Source organism: Acomys minous (genome assembly GCF_964271855.1).
Source record: "Acomys minous genome assembly, chromosome: 16".
Lineage (NCBI taxonomy): Eukaryota > Metazoa > Chordata > Mammalia > Rodentia > Muridae > Acomys > Acomys minous.
This window is the reverse complement of record NC_140498.1, coordinates 54978181-54995907: the sequence shown is the minus strand read 5'-3', so window position 1 is coordinate 54995907 and position 17727 is coordinate 54978181. Positions and strand designations below refer to the sequence as shown.

At 48.6% G+C, this 17727-nt stretch overlaps 2 protein-coding genes across 7 annotated transcripts in view; one reads left to right on the top strand and one right to left on the bottom strand.

Annotated features, from left to right (window-relative positions):
* LOC311587094 (uncharacterized protein) overlaps positions 1-17283 on the bottom strand; it is a gene marked incomplete at its 5' end in the record, with an annotated part of 32030 nt that extends 14747 nt beyond the window's left edge. Inside the window, 3 exons of one of the 4 annotated variants that reach the window (XR_014775777.1) lie at positions 1723-1847; positions 2327-2538; positions 16973-17121. Coding sequence is in view for 1 of the 4 variants with exons in the window: in XM_084763568.1 (XP_084619694.1) it covers positions 1844-1847; positions 2327-2431; positions 16973-17283 (420 nt within the window). Of the gene's footprint in view, positions 1-1722; positions 1848-2326; positions 2539-16972 lie in introns of all 4 variants that reach the window. The other 3 variants (XR_014775778.1, XM_084763568.1, XR_014775779.1) reach the window with 3 other exon arrangements.
* FRY (FRY microtubule binding protein) overlaps positions 1-17727 on the top strand; it is a 360844-nt gene that overhangs the window by 98128 nt on the left and 244989 nt on the right. Inside the window, exon 1 of one of the 3 annotated variants that reach the window (XM_084763562.1) lies at positions 17290-17709. The exons of the other annotated variants lie outside the window; for them this stretch is intronic. Coding sequence (XP_084619688.1) covers positions 17640-17709 — 70 coding nt within the window. The 5' untranslated portion in view covers positions 17290-17639. Of the gene's footprint in view, positions 1-17289; positions 17710-17727 lie in introns of those variants that run through there. 3 annotated transcript variants of the gene reach the window in all.

Sequence of the window (17727 nt, the reverse complement as noted above, 5' to 3'; positions counted from 1 at the left end):
CATTTGTATGTAGGGTCACTCTTGGCTGTGGCAGAATTTTAGCAAGTTAAAAATAAAGTTTATAGCCGGGCGTGGTAGCGCACACCTTTAATCCCAGCACTCGGGAGGCAGAGGCAGGTGGATCAATGTGAATTTGAGACCAGCCTGGTCTACAAAGTGAGTCCAGGACAGCCAAGGCTACACAGAGAAACCCTGTCTCGAAAAACAAAAACAAAAACAAACAAATAAATAAATAATAAATAAAGTTTATGGGAGCAGGCACATACCCAACATCCACCAAAGTGAATGATGAAGGGAAAAAAAGTATCTATAGAGAATGTTTGTGCTGTTTACTTACACATCACTATGTTGCAATTTTAATCTAAAAAATTAATCTTGTTTTTATTTTATGTATGCGTATTTTGTCTGCATGTGTGTTTGTACACCATGTTTGCCAGTGCCTGCGGAGGCCAGAGAGGGTGTGTTGTTTCTGCTGGAACTGGAGTTACAGAAGGCTGTGAGCTCCCACGGGGGTGCTGGGAACTGAACCCGGGTCCTCTGGAGGAGCCCCCAGTGCTCTTAACCTCTGAGCCATCTCTCCAGCCTGAGGTTATAGTCAGTCACATTGGAGTTCACACTTGTAAGGAGTGGACTTTTTTTCTTTTGCATTCAAGGACAGGCCTGAACAACAGTTGTCTGGTTTGATTGGATTGTTGTTGTTGTTTTAAAACTGAATTCCTGTGAGGAGGGATACAAGCTCATCTGCCAGCAGAGTCTCTGCCAAGAAGAGCCTTTGGAATAACAACCATAAAATGCCTGAGACTCCTGTGAGTGGCTGTTCTGTGAACACTGGCTTCTTTTAAGATCTGTGAGCAGCCACAGGCACTGCCAAGACTCACCATCTGCCACTGCTCTTGGGAGTGACAATAAGGGGATGGTGATAGTTTTTAATATTATTAATTATTCACTGCCAGGCACTTATTAAGACTCCACAGTCTTCTACCCCTGGAGCTCATGCTGGGAAGACAGACATCAAAGACTGTACTGGAGCCAGGGAGAACGTATAGCTCCTTTAAAAAAAAAAAAAAAGAATAAAGAGGACAGACTTTTAAGTAAACAATTTACAAGCTGGAGAGATGGCTCAGTGGTTAAGAGCACTGTCTGTTCTTCTTGAGGACCCAGGTTCGATTCCCACCACCCACATAGCAGTTCCTATAGGCTTGTAATTCCTGCTCCAGGAAATCTGAGGCCTCTTCTGGTCACCACAAGTGTGTGTGTGTGTGCATGTGCGTGTGCGTGTGCGTGTGCGTGCACGCATAACATTGGACATTGGACATAACAAAATTTAACTTTGCTCATGATGCCATTGATGGATTTTCAAGTTGGAGAAGTGCAAAATAGACCCTCAAAGAGAACACAAGTTTTTTGAGAGGAAATATTTTAATACAGAACTTTCCTATGAGGAAGAGCTTTGTCGTTCATTATCAAAATAAAATCAGATTAATAGCTTTTCAACTTTGAAAAGTTGAGTTTGAGCCCAGAAGTGGTGGCATGCACCTTTATTCCTAGCACTCAGGAGACAGAAGCAAGCAATCTGAGTTCTAGACCAGCCTGGTGTATAGCGTGAGTTCCGGGACAACCAGGACTACACAGAGAAGACCTGTCTTGAGCAAGGGAGACGGAGAGAGAAGAGGGGGCCCATGAAGTAAGCTAAACAGGTGCCCACTGAGAGGTAAGACTTACCTTAATGGCATTATCAGCTTAAATGCCTCCGTGGTGAGAGACGCATTATCCTGAGGAAGTCAAGTCACTCTGCACAGCCACTATGCACCTACTGTGTGCCTGGTCCTGTGGCGCTGGCCTCTCACCTGAGGAGCCAGACAATAAACAAAGTCACTGAATTAAGCGGGAGACTTGCCTTCAGATGTCTCAGGCAGAGGGTTTCCTTCCTGTTTTGACTTAGGTGGCTCTTTAACAACCCTGTCTGTCCTCAGTCCCGGTCGCATTCTGAGGATGCAGTTTATGACCTCGGAATATGAGTGAAGGGGGAGCACACAGAATCATGGAAAAGGTCGGGCAGGGATGGTCCCAGCTTGTGCTCTGGATGTGCTCACTTCCAGAAGCTCCAAGCTGTTGACCGACACTGAGCCTGTGGTCAGAGAGAAGTCTCTAAGCACTCTTGTTCTTAGCATGGTCTTCTCTTGCCCCACCCCCGTCCCCACCCCCACCCCCCACTCCCCGCCTTTACAGGCTACATTCCTTCAATAGATGCATTCCAAGAACCTGCCTCCTGCCAACAGCAGATACACGACTCCCTGTTACATCAGTAACTTATGAGGTAACTTACCTTGGGTAGTGTGGGTTTGGGTCTCTTGGTTCTCTGTTGTTGTTGTTGTTGTTGTTGTTGTTGTTTTGCAAGGAGGACGGACCAAAATACAGTTTGCCATGCCTTCTGAGTTTGTGTGTTTAATGATTAAAAAATCAGATGCCAGGCAACAGATACTAGATGGAGACGTTTATTAAATGAGCACGGGGAGAGAAGGAAAGTGGAGGGGTACCCTAGAGAGAGAGGCAGAGGAAGAGAGAGGAGGAGGGAGAGGAGAGAGAGAGAGGCAGGAAGAAGAGGTGAGAGAGAACTGTAGGTGAGTTTGTCCTTTTATATAGCCCTAGGGAGAGCCACGCCCCCTGGCAAGGCCACGCCCTCTAGGCAGGGCCACGCCCCCCGGCAGGTAGGCAATGACATCACAGGTAGGCAGACTGAAACAGAATCCTAATGTAGGTGTACGTGTGTGTGTGTACGTGTGTGTGTCTGTGTGTCCTTACAGGTCAGAACAGCACCACTGTTGTTGCAGACAACATTTATATCCCTCCCGTGCACACAGCCGTGTAGAGGGACCCTCAGAAATAGCAGGGTAAAGCCGCGCCATGGCTGTTTCTTGAACTGAACTCTCCTCCGGCTGTCTCCTTTATTACAAAGGCCTTCCCAGTCATCTGCTTCGTTCTTAAAAGGTCAAGTCCATTTCAAGTGTCTCTTTCATCGGGTTGGAGAAAGAAAGTGGTTTTCAGGCTTAACCAGATAGAAGTCTATTTGCAAAACAGAAGACAAGCCTTTCACACCTGGGGTTCCCAGGGCCCCAGACGCTTCTTCTGTGGTGCCCAAGGCTGCAGCAGAGCAACCTTTACCCGCGCCAGCTTCTTGGTACCCGTCCTCTGCTCTGCTTCGCTGACTAGTCTGTATTCACCACCTTTTCTCAGCCTGTCCGGCGGGCACCAGCAGACACATCCACTTTCTAGTGCACCCAATGTTTTGCTAAAGGCCCCTCATACCTCTGGCTGTGCGCATGCGCAATGCCCTTTCGGAGCCAGTGCCGTGGTGGCTGGTTCATCTTATTCCAAACCCTGGGAAGTAAGCAGAGCGTGCAACGCTCGCGGTAGCCTTGGCTGTCTGGGCTGTCCAGGCTGACGTCACATCAGGAGAGACGCGGAAGAGGTGGACATCCGCCTGGGTTCCTTAAACTTTCTATACTAAAAACTCCTTTACACCTGAGAAACTTCTAAACAAACTTCAAGTGTATAGGCATATGAGGAGAATTAGCTGTATATACCAAACACTAGCTGACAAGAGACCATGGGGGAATTGATTTTACAGTGGCACTTAGATAAACATACTTTACTAGTTTTAAAGACAGCAGATCTGCTGCCTGTTGAGACTGTCCTCTGGAAGAGCAGCCAGCGTTCTTACCCCATATCAGGTGGCTCGCCACTGTCTGTAATCTAATTCCTGGGCTCAGCTCATTTGTGAAAGCGAGGAGGCTGCAACGCCTGGAACCAGGCTTGCCAGTCCGCACTGGAGGCTCCAGAAGTCTCCATGGAATGCAACTGTTCTTCACTAGTGACAGACTGTTGTCAACTAAAAGCATGTGAGGGGGACTGGAGTGATGGCTCAGTGATTAATAGCACTGCCTGCTCTTCCAAAGGACCCGGGTTCAATTCCCAGCACCCACATGGCAGCTCACAACTGTCTGTAACTCTAAGATCTGACACCCTCACAACAATGCAATTTATTTATTTAATAAAATATTTTTACAAAGCATGTGAGAAAAGAGTATCTTGGCTGAGTTTCTCTCCGTGTGTGTGTGTGTGTGTGTGTGTGTGTGTGTGTGTACACAAGTGTGCATGTCTGTATACACTGGCACTTGTATATACAGGCTTATTTTATGAAATCAGAAGAGGAATTTAAACAAATGATTTAATGTAAGAGCTTGGGCCCTCCCTGGTAGCCTCCCTCTAGCACACAGCCTGTTATGAGACTATCAGACGGTTTGCCTCCCTCCAGTAAGCTGTGCATAAAGGTCAGCATGGCTCCACAGAGCTCTTGGTCTTGTGGATTTCCCCACATCTACATTTCCCTACTCAGGAGCTACCCCAAGGTAGCGAGCAGTTGATGGAATAAAGCAAGAACGGCGTGGGCTTCCCTGCTGGGGCCAGGCTTGTTTGCAGGGGTTTAGCTTGCCCCCACCCTCACCCCCCCACCCCCGCTCTGCTTGGCGCATGTCTGGGCATTGCACATCCTCAGAAACGACAGCTGTGTTTTGTTTTCCTTCCAGTTACAAGGCAAACAGTTCATGTTTCCCCCAGTGTTTATGTGTGCCGGGAGTGACATGGCCACCTGGGCAGGAGTGTGCAAAGGGTGTAGGCTTGGCTGGTGCCAGCCCAGCATGGCCCTGGCTGTCCACCATCCTGCCAGGTACCACAGAGGACACTGCAGACTTGTAGTTGGAGAATAGTAACCACTCGGGCTGGGAAGGCAGCTCAGCAGTAAAGATGGCTGGCCGCTCACTCTAGTCCTCAGTATTCTCATGGCAGCTCACCACCCTGTGTAACTCCAGTTCTGGGAATCTGATGCCCTCTTGTGGCCTCTGTGGGTACTGCACATATATAGGGCATAGACACCCACTTAACCTACCTCAGATTCAGCATCTAAGCCATTCAAGAATGTTGTGGCCTCTCGTGCAGCAGGAAGGTATATTAATTAGCTGGCTGATTACTAGACAGAAAATTATCCACTCAAGATGTTTCTTTACAAATGCCAGCTAGATGATTTGCTCCAGTGAGGCTGAGCCTTGACACAAATGTTGGGAGAATATTCTGGAAGCTCACAGGTCCCAGTTTTCTTGTTCCCAAGGTTGAGTATGTGTCGTTTGAAGCAGGTTTAAGTTTTAAAGTTAGCTTTGGAAATCTGTATTTGTTGGTTCAATATTTTAATAGCAACACGTCCCTTTCTTTTTGCAATATTTTTTTTTTCTGAGACAGGGTTTCTCTGTGTAGCCCTAGCTGTCCTGGACACATTGATCCACCTGCCTCTGCCTCCCAAGTGTGGGGATTAATGGTGTACGCCACCATGCCCAGCTTCTTTTGTGCAATTTTTTTTTTTTTTTTTTTTTTTGGTTTTTCAAGACAGTTGGCTGTCCTGGACTCGCTTTGTAGACCAGGCTGGCCTCAAACTCATAGCAATCCACCTGCCTCTGCCTCCCAAGTGCTGGGATTAAAGGCGTGCGCCACCACGCCCATTTCTCTTTTGTGCAATTTTTAAAAAGCATTTTGTTTATATGAAGCGATTCACCTTTCTGCTGTTTCTATAGACCTATGGAAAGTTCACTTGAAAGATACACCCCAAAGCAAATATAATCTATGTAAAGTTCATGTGAAAGATACACCCCCAAACCAAACATAATTTTTGCATTTAGAGTATTGAGAGAGAAGCTGCAGTAGCTGCTGCTTTGGGGGCTTCCTCACAGACTACATATCAACTACTTAGTGTCGTGCTGTTGAATCTACTGTGTCAGGTATCAGCCTAGATGGAGGAAGTTCAGAAACGAGGGGCACAGCGTTCACTGGGGAGAGAGGAAGCTGAGTTCTGCCCTATGCCTGTCCTCTCCGCCTTCCCTTGCTAACCCTGGACCCTACCACCTGGCGCCAGCACCCGCTGTCTTTTTTATCTATCTATCGGGAGCAAGAGGAGCCTTATGGTGGAACAAACCATACTGTGTGGGGTAGTAAGCCCTCAGGTGTGCTTACAAATCTAGAAGGCGGGGAAGTCATGTGCGTGCATCAGCTGTGTTTCTACGGTGGTCCATTACCAGCCATGTAGGAATCCTGGGCTAGGGAAGCTTGCTCCTGTTGTACAGACAGCTAAGACAACCCAGAAGGCTTCAGTGAGATCTGAGTCTGTGTCAAAACAAGCACCGGAAACCACCCTTCTCTCCCGCAGGAGCAGCGGCATCCTGCTGGAGGTGTAGGCTCTCGCTTGACTTTAGACCTTCCTTCCTAACGCTGCGACCCTTTAGGACAGTTCCTCATGCTTGGGTGACCCCAACCATAAAAGTATTTCCTTTGGTATTGCTATAAATTATAATTGTACATATCTGTGTATATGTGGGGCATCTGATATGCAACCCCCCACCCCCATCCCCCCACAGCGGAGTCGTGACCCACAGGTTGAGAACTGCTGCCTTGGATCATGGTTCTCCTCTGAGGTGCTGCAGCCCGGCATCTTTGATTTGGAGCCTGACACAAGATGTTTTTGTCACTAGGTGGAGATGGAGCAGCTCTTCAAGGGGCGGGAGGCAAAGGGAAGGCACCTGGTGGGCAGCCTTCCTCAGAGATAAAAGCACCTGACTGAGGTAAAGCAAGTGGCAGGTCAGCAGCTCAGCGTGTGCTCCCAACATCACGCAACTGCCACTTTTCTCTGGTCTCACACATTTCCATTGTTCCAGACAGAAACCCCACGCCTATAAACCAAATATCCCACACCCTCCCCTGTAGCCTTGGTAATCAATAGTCAGTCTATACTGTGCCGCCTCGGTGGCTTCACCTATTCTGTATATTTCTTATAAATGAGTTTATAAAATCGGTGACTGTTAGTTTTTGTCAACTTGGCACAAACCCAGTTGCACTGAGGAAGAAAGGGGCTCATCTCCATCACATTGGCCCGTGGGCATGATTGTGGGGCATTTTCTTTCTTTCTTTCTTTCTTTCTTTCCTTTTCTTTCTTTCTTTCTTCCTTCTTTTTTATTTTATTTTATTATTTTTTTTTAAAGTTTTTCAAGACAGGGTTTCTCTGTGTAGCCTTGGCTGTCCCTGAACTCTCTCTTTAAACCAGGCTGACTTTGAACTCACAGAGATCTACTTGCCTCTGCCTCCTGACTGCTGGGATTAAAGGCGTGCACCACCACCTCCCAGCTGGATTTTGTAATTGCTGATTGACTTGGAAGGGCCAGCCTACTCTAAACACCGTATCTCTGGGTAGCTGGGCCTGGGCTGTATGAAGAAGCTGGCTAGGCAAGCCAGGGGAAGCAAGCCAGTGAGCAGGGCTCTTCCATGGTCTCTGCCTCAGTTCCTGCCTCTAGGCTCCCAGCGTTCCAGGGCAGAGATGAGAAGATCCTGGAGTTCACTGGCCAGCCAGCAGGCTCAGTGAGAGACCCTGTCTCACTCAGAAAATAAATTGGAGAGCCATAGAGGAAAACACGTGATATCGATCTCTGGCCTCCATATATGTGCACACACATGCATGTAGACATATCCATAGACTACCTAACCCTTACACACACACACACACACACACACACACACACACACACAAAGGTTTGCAGCACAAAAATAATTAGGAACCTTCTAGAACTGGTCAGTCAAAGAAGGGAGCCACTAGCAACACGTAAATGTGCCCCTAAGGACTAGGGCTTAGATGTGCCATAAAGTGCATGGCATATTCCAAATACTTAATGCTAAGAAATATTAACTGTCATGCTAATAATTTGTATGCCTGTCGTATACTGAAATGATGTTGATATAGTATTGGGATGAATTCCCCATTTATGTTTAACTATTCAAATGTGATTGCACAGATTTTTTTTGGTGGCATTTGCTGCGACGTTGGGCATCACCGGTCTCCCATCAGGGCTGAGGGCCAATCTGAGTGGTGTGCCATGATTACCAGCCATTGCTGTTAAAGCCTGCTGCTATTTCTTTGATGTGTCCTCACAATGGCGCCTCCCTAATTTCAGGTTCCTCCTCGGTGACAGTAGACTAAAAGGCAATGGCGAGCAGGCTGCTGTGTTCCTTGCAGACTCGCCTTGTGGTCAATAAATTATGAGAAAGGCTTTGCCATCGGATCTTCGTCCTAAAAGTCCAGTCAGGGGCCGCATCATCCATGACCTTTAGCCTTAGTGTTCGGCTACTGGTTGTTTCAATCAACACAGTATAAACTGTGTGCAAAGAGTGATATGCACAGAGGCAAGGGTTGACAGATAAGGCTGCTGTCTAAACAGAATTTCAAAGGGAAGAAAAGAGCTAATTGGAAAGGGGGGGGAGGTGGAAAATAAATCTTGAGGCAGGGCGGAATATTTCTCCCTGCTGCAGTCACCACCCATCCTGTATTTATCCAGGGGCAGGAATGACATTTGGATTAAAAAGTCAGGCAAACCACTAGCACATTCCTGGCGTTGGTGAATGGCCATTTACAGAGCAGGACACCCCTAGCCTGTTCCTAAAGGGAACACTCAAAGTCCAACAGGCTGGTGCAGTGACCAGGAAAGTGTCAAAGAGAAGGGATCCCCTGCATAGACTCTATCTCTCTCCCTCTCCCCCCTCCCTTTCTCTGGTGTTTCAAGACAGGGTTTCTATGGCTGTCCTGGAATTCACTCCATAGACCAGGCCTTCGAACCCGGAGACCCGCCCTGCCTCTGCCTTCCGAGTGCTGGGATTAAAGGCGTGCGCCACCACTGTCCTGATGATCCCTCTGGTCTCTTATATGCCCGGTTCTTTCCCTGCTGGGAGCTCTTAGTGTCACATACTAGCCCCCTGGGAGTGCAAACCTTCCCACACAAACACTCTCCTTTGAGATGGTGGAACACGTTCACGTAAAAAGCAGATAGGGGAACACTGCATTTCCTAGATGAGAAAGAGTAGGTCAAAGATGTAGGTAGATAGCAGTCGCTTGCGGGGTATGATCTGGTTTATGCCTCTGAGGGCTAGAATCCTGGCCCTACCCCTGCATTTCCTTGGGCCTCTCTGGGTGACCCCACCCAGCCCATTTCTCTCACCTCCCGTCTGACTGTGTCGCGGAGCTTGCCAGTTGCAACCTCTCTCTCCCCACCAGCCTCGGAGCAGCAGCCGCCCCGTCCCTGGTCCAGTTTCTGACAGCCCCACCCTCCTACACAAAGCTCTGCCTGTCTGCTCACATAGGTTGCCGACGTCGTCCCACCCTTTCTAAAAACATGCGGTCGGAGGCTTTCTGTCCCTCTGCAGCGCCTGTGAGCCCTGCCTACAGTGGACAGACTGACTGTGAGCCTCTCTCGTCCACCGTCCTCAGGCACAACACTCCTGCTCTGAAGGGTGGGGAGACTGGGGTTCAGCACTGGGAAGCCTCATGGACAGGTGGCCAATTGGGAGAGTCTGAAGTGTGGGTTCTGGGTGACCCGACACTGTCTGCGCTTCCAGTTTCTGAGCCTGGCTATCCGGAAGCTCGGTGTGGATACCCTGGCGTCAGCTACGTCTATCCACCCTGGGTTTATCCGAGTTGCTTGCTGTCCAGTTCCATCATCCCTCTAGGCCGAGCCGAGCGGTCCCATGCTGCCTCATTTATTCCCCAGCGGACCGACCGCTTGCTCAGTTCAATATGGATTTATTCTCCCGCCTCCCCACCCCCCCCCCCCGCCCGCCCCCAGTTTGGCGGTTCCTGGGCCGCCAGGTGTGCCTTCGTGGGTACCTGTAGCACCTGCCTAACCCAGACGCATCAAGAAGGTGGCTCGTTGCCCGAAATTAAGTCTGTGTCATTTATCACACAGTACTGTTTTCCTCTTGTTCTAGCTCATCACCAAATATGGAAAAAAATCAAATGTCAGCCTGTGCACAGAAACTGCTGGATGCTTTTAGAGAAATGATTTGCCCAGGAGCATAGTACCAGGTCCAAATCAGAAGCAGAGTATGCCTTCCTAACCCGTGGCTTTTCAGCCTTTGCTGATAGGCCACTGTAGACATGTGATTATACAGGGAAGGAAAGCATCACCGTGTATGTGCGCGCGATGTAAACACTGTAACCTAGTTCCTTTCTGTTGCTGTGATAAAACACCACAACCAGGAGCATCTTAAGGAAAAAGTTTATTTTAGCTTATGGTTCCAGAGACCATGATGGTGGGAACAGCATTGCAGCTGGAAGCTGGCTGGACACACTTAAGGCCACAGCAGGTACTGGTGAAGAAACCGGAAGTTGGGCGGGGCTATGAGCTCTCAAAGCCCACCTACAGTGACGTACTTCCTCTATCAAGGCTGCGCCTCCGAAAGGTCCCACAATCTTCCCTAAATAGCACCACCAACTGGGAACCCAGTGTTCAAATACCTGAGCTGGAGAGAGTGACGGCTTTTGCAAAGGTTCTAGGTTCGGTTCCCAGCACTCACAGTTCCAGAGAGCCAATGTCCTTTCCTGGACTCCTTGGATAACTGGACACACACTGTGCACGTGCATACACACATGCAGGCAAAAGTTACACGTAGACAGGTGTAGGTTGGTACATTCAATTTATCTTGGAAGCCAGCAGGGATGAGGGGGTGGAGGGGGAGGATGGGGGGATGGACAGAATGGGGGTAAATAGGGGTGTGTCAGCAGGCAGCACTCTTTTCTCTTGCTTTTCCTCTTCTGACTGGGCTTACGGAACGTTTTGTACCTGGCACTTGTCACTTGCCTAAGTGCTCCCGGGCTAGCAGGTCTGTGTGATCCGCTTAGGTTGACAGACAAGGAAACTGGGGCGAGGTAAACGTTCGCCTTCTTTGCCAACATCGCTGTGTACAAAGCGCAGGCTCTTTCTAATTCATAGAGTTTGGATGTCTTTCCTTAGAGTCACAATTCTGCATCTGGAACAGAGTCTATAGAGAAATCCATTTCTCCTTTCCTAGGGTGGAAGCGGGAAGTACCTGGTACCAGAATTCCAGTCCATTGTCTCGCTAATCCTAGGCCAGTCCTCGCGAGGCGCCCAGCAGCTGTGTCTTTAGTTCAGCGTTGTCTCTGTGATGTAATGTGGCTGTGAAGTGCTCTGTAATCGTCCCTTGTCACCTTGGGTGTCAGTGGGCCTATGGAGGGCTGGTCCCTGTGCTGACCAGTCAAGGAGGTGGGTCACTCCTCCCTTCCCTTTTGCTGTCACTTCTAAGGGTTGTTCTTTTTGCTTCCTGCTTAAGGAGCCTTCCCTGTGTGCAAGACCCATATATAGCTCATTTGTCCGTGCCTGGTTCCTTCTAAAACTCCTTTGCAGGCGAGCTGGATAAAGAGGAATTTAAAACCAGGCTCTGCTAATTTTTTTTTTTAATGAAAGCCATTTTAGGAAACATTATTTTCCTTGTTTGTGTCTGAATTTACTCAACAACAAACTGTGCCTTAATGAAATTCTGCTGCATTCAGAAAAGTTAAGTGTATTTCAATCCGTTTCCAGGGAAATTATTCACTGTAGAAAGGAGTGAAATCAATGTTTTCCAATGCTCACAAATCAAGTTCTGAGCGGCTTTGTGCCTGAGGGTGACTGGTTTAAGAAGCAGGTTCCTGGTGCTGACCCTGTGGGTGTTTTCAGCACCCCCCCCCCCCCCCCCGCCCCGCTCAAGTCATGGTCTCCTAAATCAGATAGTTCAGCAAGTGCTGCACTTAAAAAGTCATCATGTAAGGCCAGGCGTGGTAGTGCACGCCTTAAACCCAGCACTCTGGAGGCAGAGGCAGGTGGATCGCTGTTAGTTCGAGGCCAGCCTGGTCTACAAAGTGAGTCCAGGACAGCCAAGGCTACACAGAGAAACCCTGTTTCAAAAAACCAAAAAAAAAAAAAAAAAAAAAAAGAGTCATCATGTATTCCAACCCTTGACTTGGGCTGTCTCTTTGTGAGGCTTCATTTTTGTTCGTCATGTAAAGGAAAAGGGTAGCTTGGGCCTGTGGCTCAGCTGAGGAGCCCAGGCCTGGCTCGTCCAAGGCCCTGCGTTTGATCCCCAGCAATGCGGAATGAGGGGGGGAGGGGAGGCAATGGAATCTGTCATCACCAAGGTCAGTTCATACTGTATTAACTCAATCTAGGTGATGCTTGATTTGCCTCAGAACAGATCGTTTTTTGTCTTTTTTGTTTTGTTTTGAATGCATGTGTTTGTTGGTCTATGTGACATACACACGCGCTCGACATGTTAGGAGGTCCCGCATCCACCTGAAGGAGTTCTGGGGTTGCATCCCAGGTTCCCAGGGTTAGTGGCAAGCACTCTTATCACTGAGCTGTGATGCTGGCCCCTCCGAGCAGCCCTTATATGATGTATAATCATGGTACTATAGCATGTGTAATGCAGGGCAGTGGTGGCACACGCCTTTAATCCCAGCCCTTGGAGGCACAGGCAGACCAATCTCTGTGAGTTCGAGGGCAGCCTGGTTTAGACCTAGAAAACTATGTCTCAAAGAAAACCAAAACAAAACAAAAAGAGAGAGCCGGGCGTGGTGGCGCATGGCTTTAATCCCAGCACTCGGGAGGCAGAAGCAGGTAGATCACTGTGAGTTCAAGGCCAGCCTGGACTACAAAGCGAGTCTAGGACAGCCAAGACTACACAGAGAAACCCTGTGTCTTGAAAAACAAAGAACAAAACAAAAAAAGATTTCTTTGGGTTTGACACTGCGGCCCTTGTGGTTTGGTTTCTTTGGGTCTCTTGGCCACGTGAATGCACGCTCTGTGACACTGACAGCACATGGTCCTCACCTGCATCTGTCCACAGGGAACGGAGCCACACCCCACAGCAACCCTGTGGACTCAGGTGCTTGGCAACCACTGGGTAGTGGTTCTTGAAGTAGCCAAGCATCCAGGTGGCCTGGCTTTGTTCTCCTGTTTTCCTTTTTAGGACCACACATTTTAGCCCCAGGAAGTTGTCCAAAATGCTAGGAAAGCATAAATCAAATGTTAACTAAAATACAAACTCACTATACTTTAGTTGTATTTATTTTAGTGTGTGTGTGTATGTATCTGTCTGTGTGTGTCCACATGTATGTGTCTGTGAGTCTATGTTTGTGTATATGTGAGTCTGTGTGGGTCTGTGTCTGTGTGAGCGTATGCTATGACACGTGTGTAGAAGGCCGAAGACGACTTGTGGGACCTGGTTCCCACAGATCAAACCCGTCAGGCCTGGTGGCAGCACCGTTACCAGCAGCGCCACCACCTGACTGGCCCTCAATTGTGCTTCTGACACACATCTTCCCCTAGAGGTAGCAGATAACCCGCAGCAGGTGTGAACAGAGGATTCACTCGGCCATTACCATGTGTACCGCGTGATGACTTTGTGCTGGGAGACACAGCTCTTGAGGAGGGAGAGAGAAGCAGATGGTTGTGGTGGGGATAAAGCCAAGAGAATAGTGGCAAATGGCATGGATTCCAGGTGCCCTCCACTCCCCTCTTCCTGCACTGGGGGACACTGGCGACATCTGTGCTACCCAGCACCCCGCTCCCAAGTGCATCTTGCCCCCTGGACTGAGTCCTCAGCTGCTGCTGTTCCACAGCAAGGTGGAAAGAGAGCAGTCAGGCTGGGTCGCCTCCGTGGTCTCTGACCTCTGCTCTGGGTCAGGAGTCCCTGGGGAGATACAGCCTGTCCTGTGAATCAGATTACTGTGAAAAATAGTGGCATCTTTCTCTGGGCTCTTCAGGGGACTGCAAAGCCCCGGGGAAGAGTTCTTCATCTACAAAAGAAGCCAGGAAATTGGGCGTGAGCAGGCTGCCGGCCATCATGGATTCTGGGCATCTCTTTCTGGACTTTGCCCAGGAAGCTGGCTCTCATCTTGCTTACAACTGAAAGTGGCGAGATGATGAGGATGATGGTGACGGTGACGATGATGATGGCGACTTCACAATACATGACCTAATGAGCTACGCACAACTCTTACTAGCTATGTGACTCTCACCTGGTGTTTCTTTAAGCCTCAGTTTTCTCATCTAGAAAATGGACTGCTCATAGTCCCTGGCTTGCAAGTTTTACGTGAAGATTAAGTATGATTTTAGAATGTATATATTAGCACAGAATGTATGCTCCATTAATGTAGACAGTCTCATCAATTGCTAGCCCCTGACTCAGGTCTTCTCTCTCTCCCTCTCTCTCTCTCTCTCTCTCTCTCACACACACACACACCCACACATTCTCTCTCTCACACACACACACACACACACACACACACACACACACATTCTCTCTCTCTCTCTCACACACACACACACACACACACACACACACACCGCCCCTGCCCTCCCCCCCCCCCATCCATCCTACTGTTTGATAGCATTTCTGGCTGCCCTCCACTTTCCCTCTTATCTGTCTCTCAGCCCCCAGCGTCTGTCCCTGTGTAGCCGCCAGAGACTTTTAAGGACTTTTAAGGATATGAGAGCTGAGATAGCGGTAGGTCATCTTAAATGACAATTGAAGTCAGGGAGCAAGCCAGGGACACGTCCTGATTGTATTGTTTTACTTCAAAGTCCTTTAGGTGCCTACAGTTTTGTGTGTGTGTGTGTGTGTGTGTGTGTGTGTGTGTGTGTGTGTGTGTGTTTTTAAATAAGCCCCTCCCCCAAGAGAAAGGCGACAAAAGGGTGCCGGGTTTTTGTCCCAGCTTGCAGCAGGTTTCATTCCCTTTGATTTGCCAGCCTTTGAGCAGAACAGAAGGCCTCCTTTGTTCATTTAGCATGTGTGCCCTCTCTAAAGGCACCAAAATAAAAGAAATAAAATAAAAACAGCCAATTCACAGAGAAAACTAAACGCTACCGTTTTTTGTCTCTTCTAAGTAGCTTTAAGTTTTTAACATTTCCTTTGAAATACATGTGAGTGGAATTCTTGACCGGGAAGTATGCTTGCAGTGCCACTGAAAACTTTATTTTAAAAATCTGTTGGGATTTTTCTAAAGAATGTGTTCATTTCTACGTCACCTGCATGAGTGTTTAGCTGTGCACCATGTGTGCAGTACCAATAGAGGTCAGAAGAGGGCACTGCACCCCTGGAACCAGAGTTACTCATGCCTGTGAACTGCCAGATGGGTCCTCTGCAAGACCTGGGGAGCCATCTCTCAAGTCCAAAATGAAAATATTAAAACGTTTCTATATTTAAGGCTGGGTGTGGTGGTGCACACCTATAAACTCAGCACCTAGGAGGCAGAGGCAGGCAGATCTCTGAGCTTGAGGGCCTCTGGTTTACCTAATGAGTTCCAAGAAAACAAACAAATAATAAATATAGTGATTTAGAGAATAGTTTGTTTACTTATTGCATTGACTCCAATCTGCTGTCCTCCAATACTTACTATTGGTGTTCAAAAACAATATGCCTTCTAATTCACAGAAAAAGTAAGTTCTATGTTTAAAAAGCAATGAATAAATTGATAAATTGGTTCTGTAAGTAATAAGATGTCACTGTGTGCAACGTACTGGGTTGAACTCTTCTCACACAAAAGGTCATTTAGTCGTTCCAAAAATCACAGGAAGTGGGTGCATTAATTACGGCCGCTATATAGACTGGGGACTAAGGTTTAACAAAGTTAATAATTTTCCTTAGGCTTTGGTGCTAGACACCTGGTACCAGGTGGGAGCGGGGGAATCATGAGAGCCAGTGTAGCAGTTACACAGTACCCCGTGGCCTGCATTTACACAGTACCCCGTGGCCTGCAGTTACACAGTACCCTGTGGCTGCCCACTCCCTGCTGTGTAAGATGGGGAAAGTGCCAACCCCGCTATTAATGGATATTTTTGAAGGAAAACTTTCCGATCCTCTCTTACATCGAGTCCAAACCTCCTCAGCACAGCTGATAACAGCTGATAGAATGACATCACCTCTAAGGTGTGCATATGACTTAGACAGACCTCAGCCCGCTGAGGGACTCGCGGGGCCCCGCCCCACTGCTAGTGCAGTTGGGATTGAGTGCTGAAGTGCCTGCCATCCCATAATGGATCCACATTTGAAAAATTTGGATAAACCGGGAGTAGTGGCGCATTCCATTAATCCCAGCACTCGGGAGGCAGAGGCAGGCAGATCGCTGTGAGTATGAAGCCAGCCTGGTCTATAAAGGGAGTCTAGGACAGCAAAAGCTACACAGAGAAACCCTGTCTCGAAAACCAAAAACAAACAAACAACAACAACAATAATAAATAAATAAAAAAACCAAAAAAGAAAGTAAAAAGAAAAAAAATGTGCTGATAAAGTAGGATGTTTCCCGAAGTGTTATTTAGTTTGGTTTTTAAAGTTCTTTGCCTAAAAATATAAAAATTATACTACCCTCATTCATTTCTCAAATGAATTAGTAAACTAGGAGGCCTTGTCTGTGTGTTGGTTTGGAAGATGGAATTTGCACATTTTGGAGGAGAATGAGTTAAATAATTATTATTATATTCATTTTGTTGGGAACTCTCAGTCATAAATGCGCTGAGGAGAGAAAAACCAAGTAGCTTACACAGATGGCTGGTCAAATCTCACCTGACAGAACGCGGCCCGTCATTATTAAAATAATACTTGTATTTAATCCCCCTACCACTAGCAAACGTAATGATAATGAGAAACAAAGCTGCCTGGATCAGGGTACATGGTACCAAGAATTCATGTAGATGACGGTAGGAGCCATGCCTTAGAGTCCTAGCTTTTTCGTGGTTATGAAATAAGGTGTAATTGGTCTATGCGATGCTTAGAAATGACAACATGAAGAACCCGGCCCATGATGGAATCCGGGTGTTCGCCAGACAAGCCGACTAAGCATGTGTACCTTCCCTTTTGGAGCTCGCGTTGGGGCTTGGGTGCCCCTCAAAAAGCCTGCATTGCACAAATTGCAGATTCCAGTCTGTTCATCACAGAGAAGGAAGGAAAGGCCAGGCAGACGTCTGGCTTCTCGGTGCCGGAACACCCCCCCCCCCATACACACACACACACCCCTCCCCAAACGCTGCTGCTTCCAAATGCAAGGGTGCAGCTGGCTTACCGCAGAGTGCCGCAGTTGAGCGTTTTCAGGGACAGACACAAGGGGAAATCGCAGCCGGGAGCACACCCTGGCCAACCTTTCTGCCCGAGGAGCCCCAGGCAGCTGGCAAATTCCTCGTCCCTGGCGGGCGGCGAGGTGGAGGCTGGGTGGGAGCTCAGGTTGAGAAAGGCAGGGGCTGGGGGCGGGGCTTCAGCCCATCCTTCGGCAAGGGGCTGCAGGGGGTGGGGGTAGGGGGGGCCAGCCAGGAGGCCCAGACGTCCCTCCGCCCAGTGCAGCAGCTCCAGGTGCAGGTGGGGTCTCTTCGCTACCATACCTGGCTGTGCCTGAGCATGTGGGCGGCCGGAGGCAGGCGGCAGGCAGTGGTGCTTATGTCAGCTCTAAAATGAAAGCCGCTGAGGCCTCTGCCGCTGAAGGCTTGCAGGGGACAGCAGCACCCAGCAAATAAGAAGCCAGCCCTGGCCCCAGAGGAGGAGGAGGAAGAAGAGGAGGAGGAGAGGCTGAGCATCCCTCTCCTGGTGTCCTTTAAATGAGGAGCGTGGCTCTCTGCTTCTGACCGCCGCCGCTTACATCACGAACCTGTGACAGGCACATCTCCACGCCCGGTACCTGCTCTCTGCTCCTCCAACAGCAACTCCCGGTCCTAGGAGCCTCTTTGTATGCGGCAGACATGGCCAGCCAGCAGGATTCCGGCTTCTTTGAAATCAGTATCAAATATTTACTGAAATCCTGGAGTAACAGTGAGTAATAGAAAATAA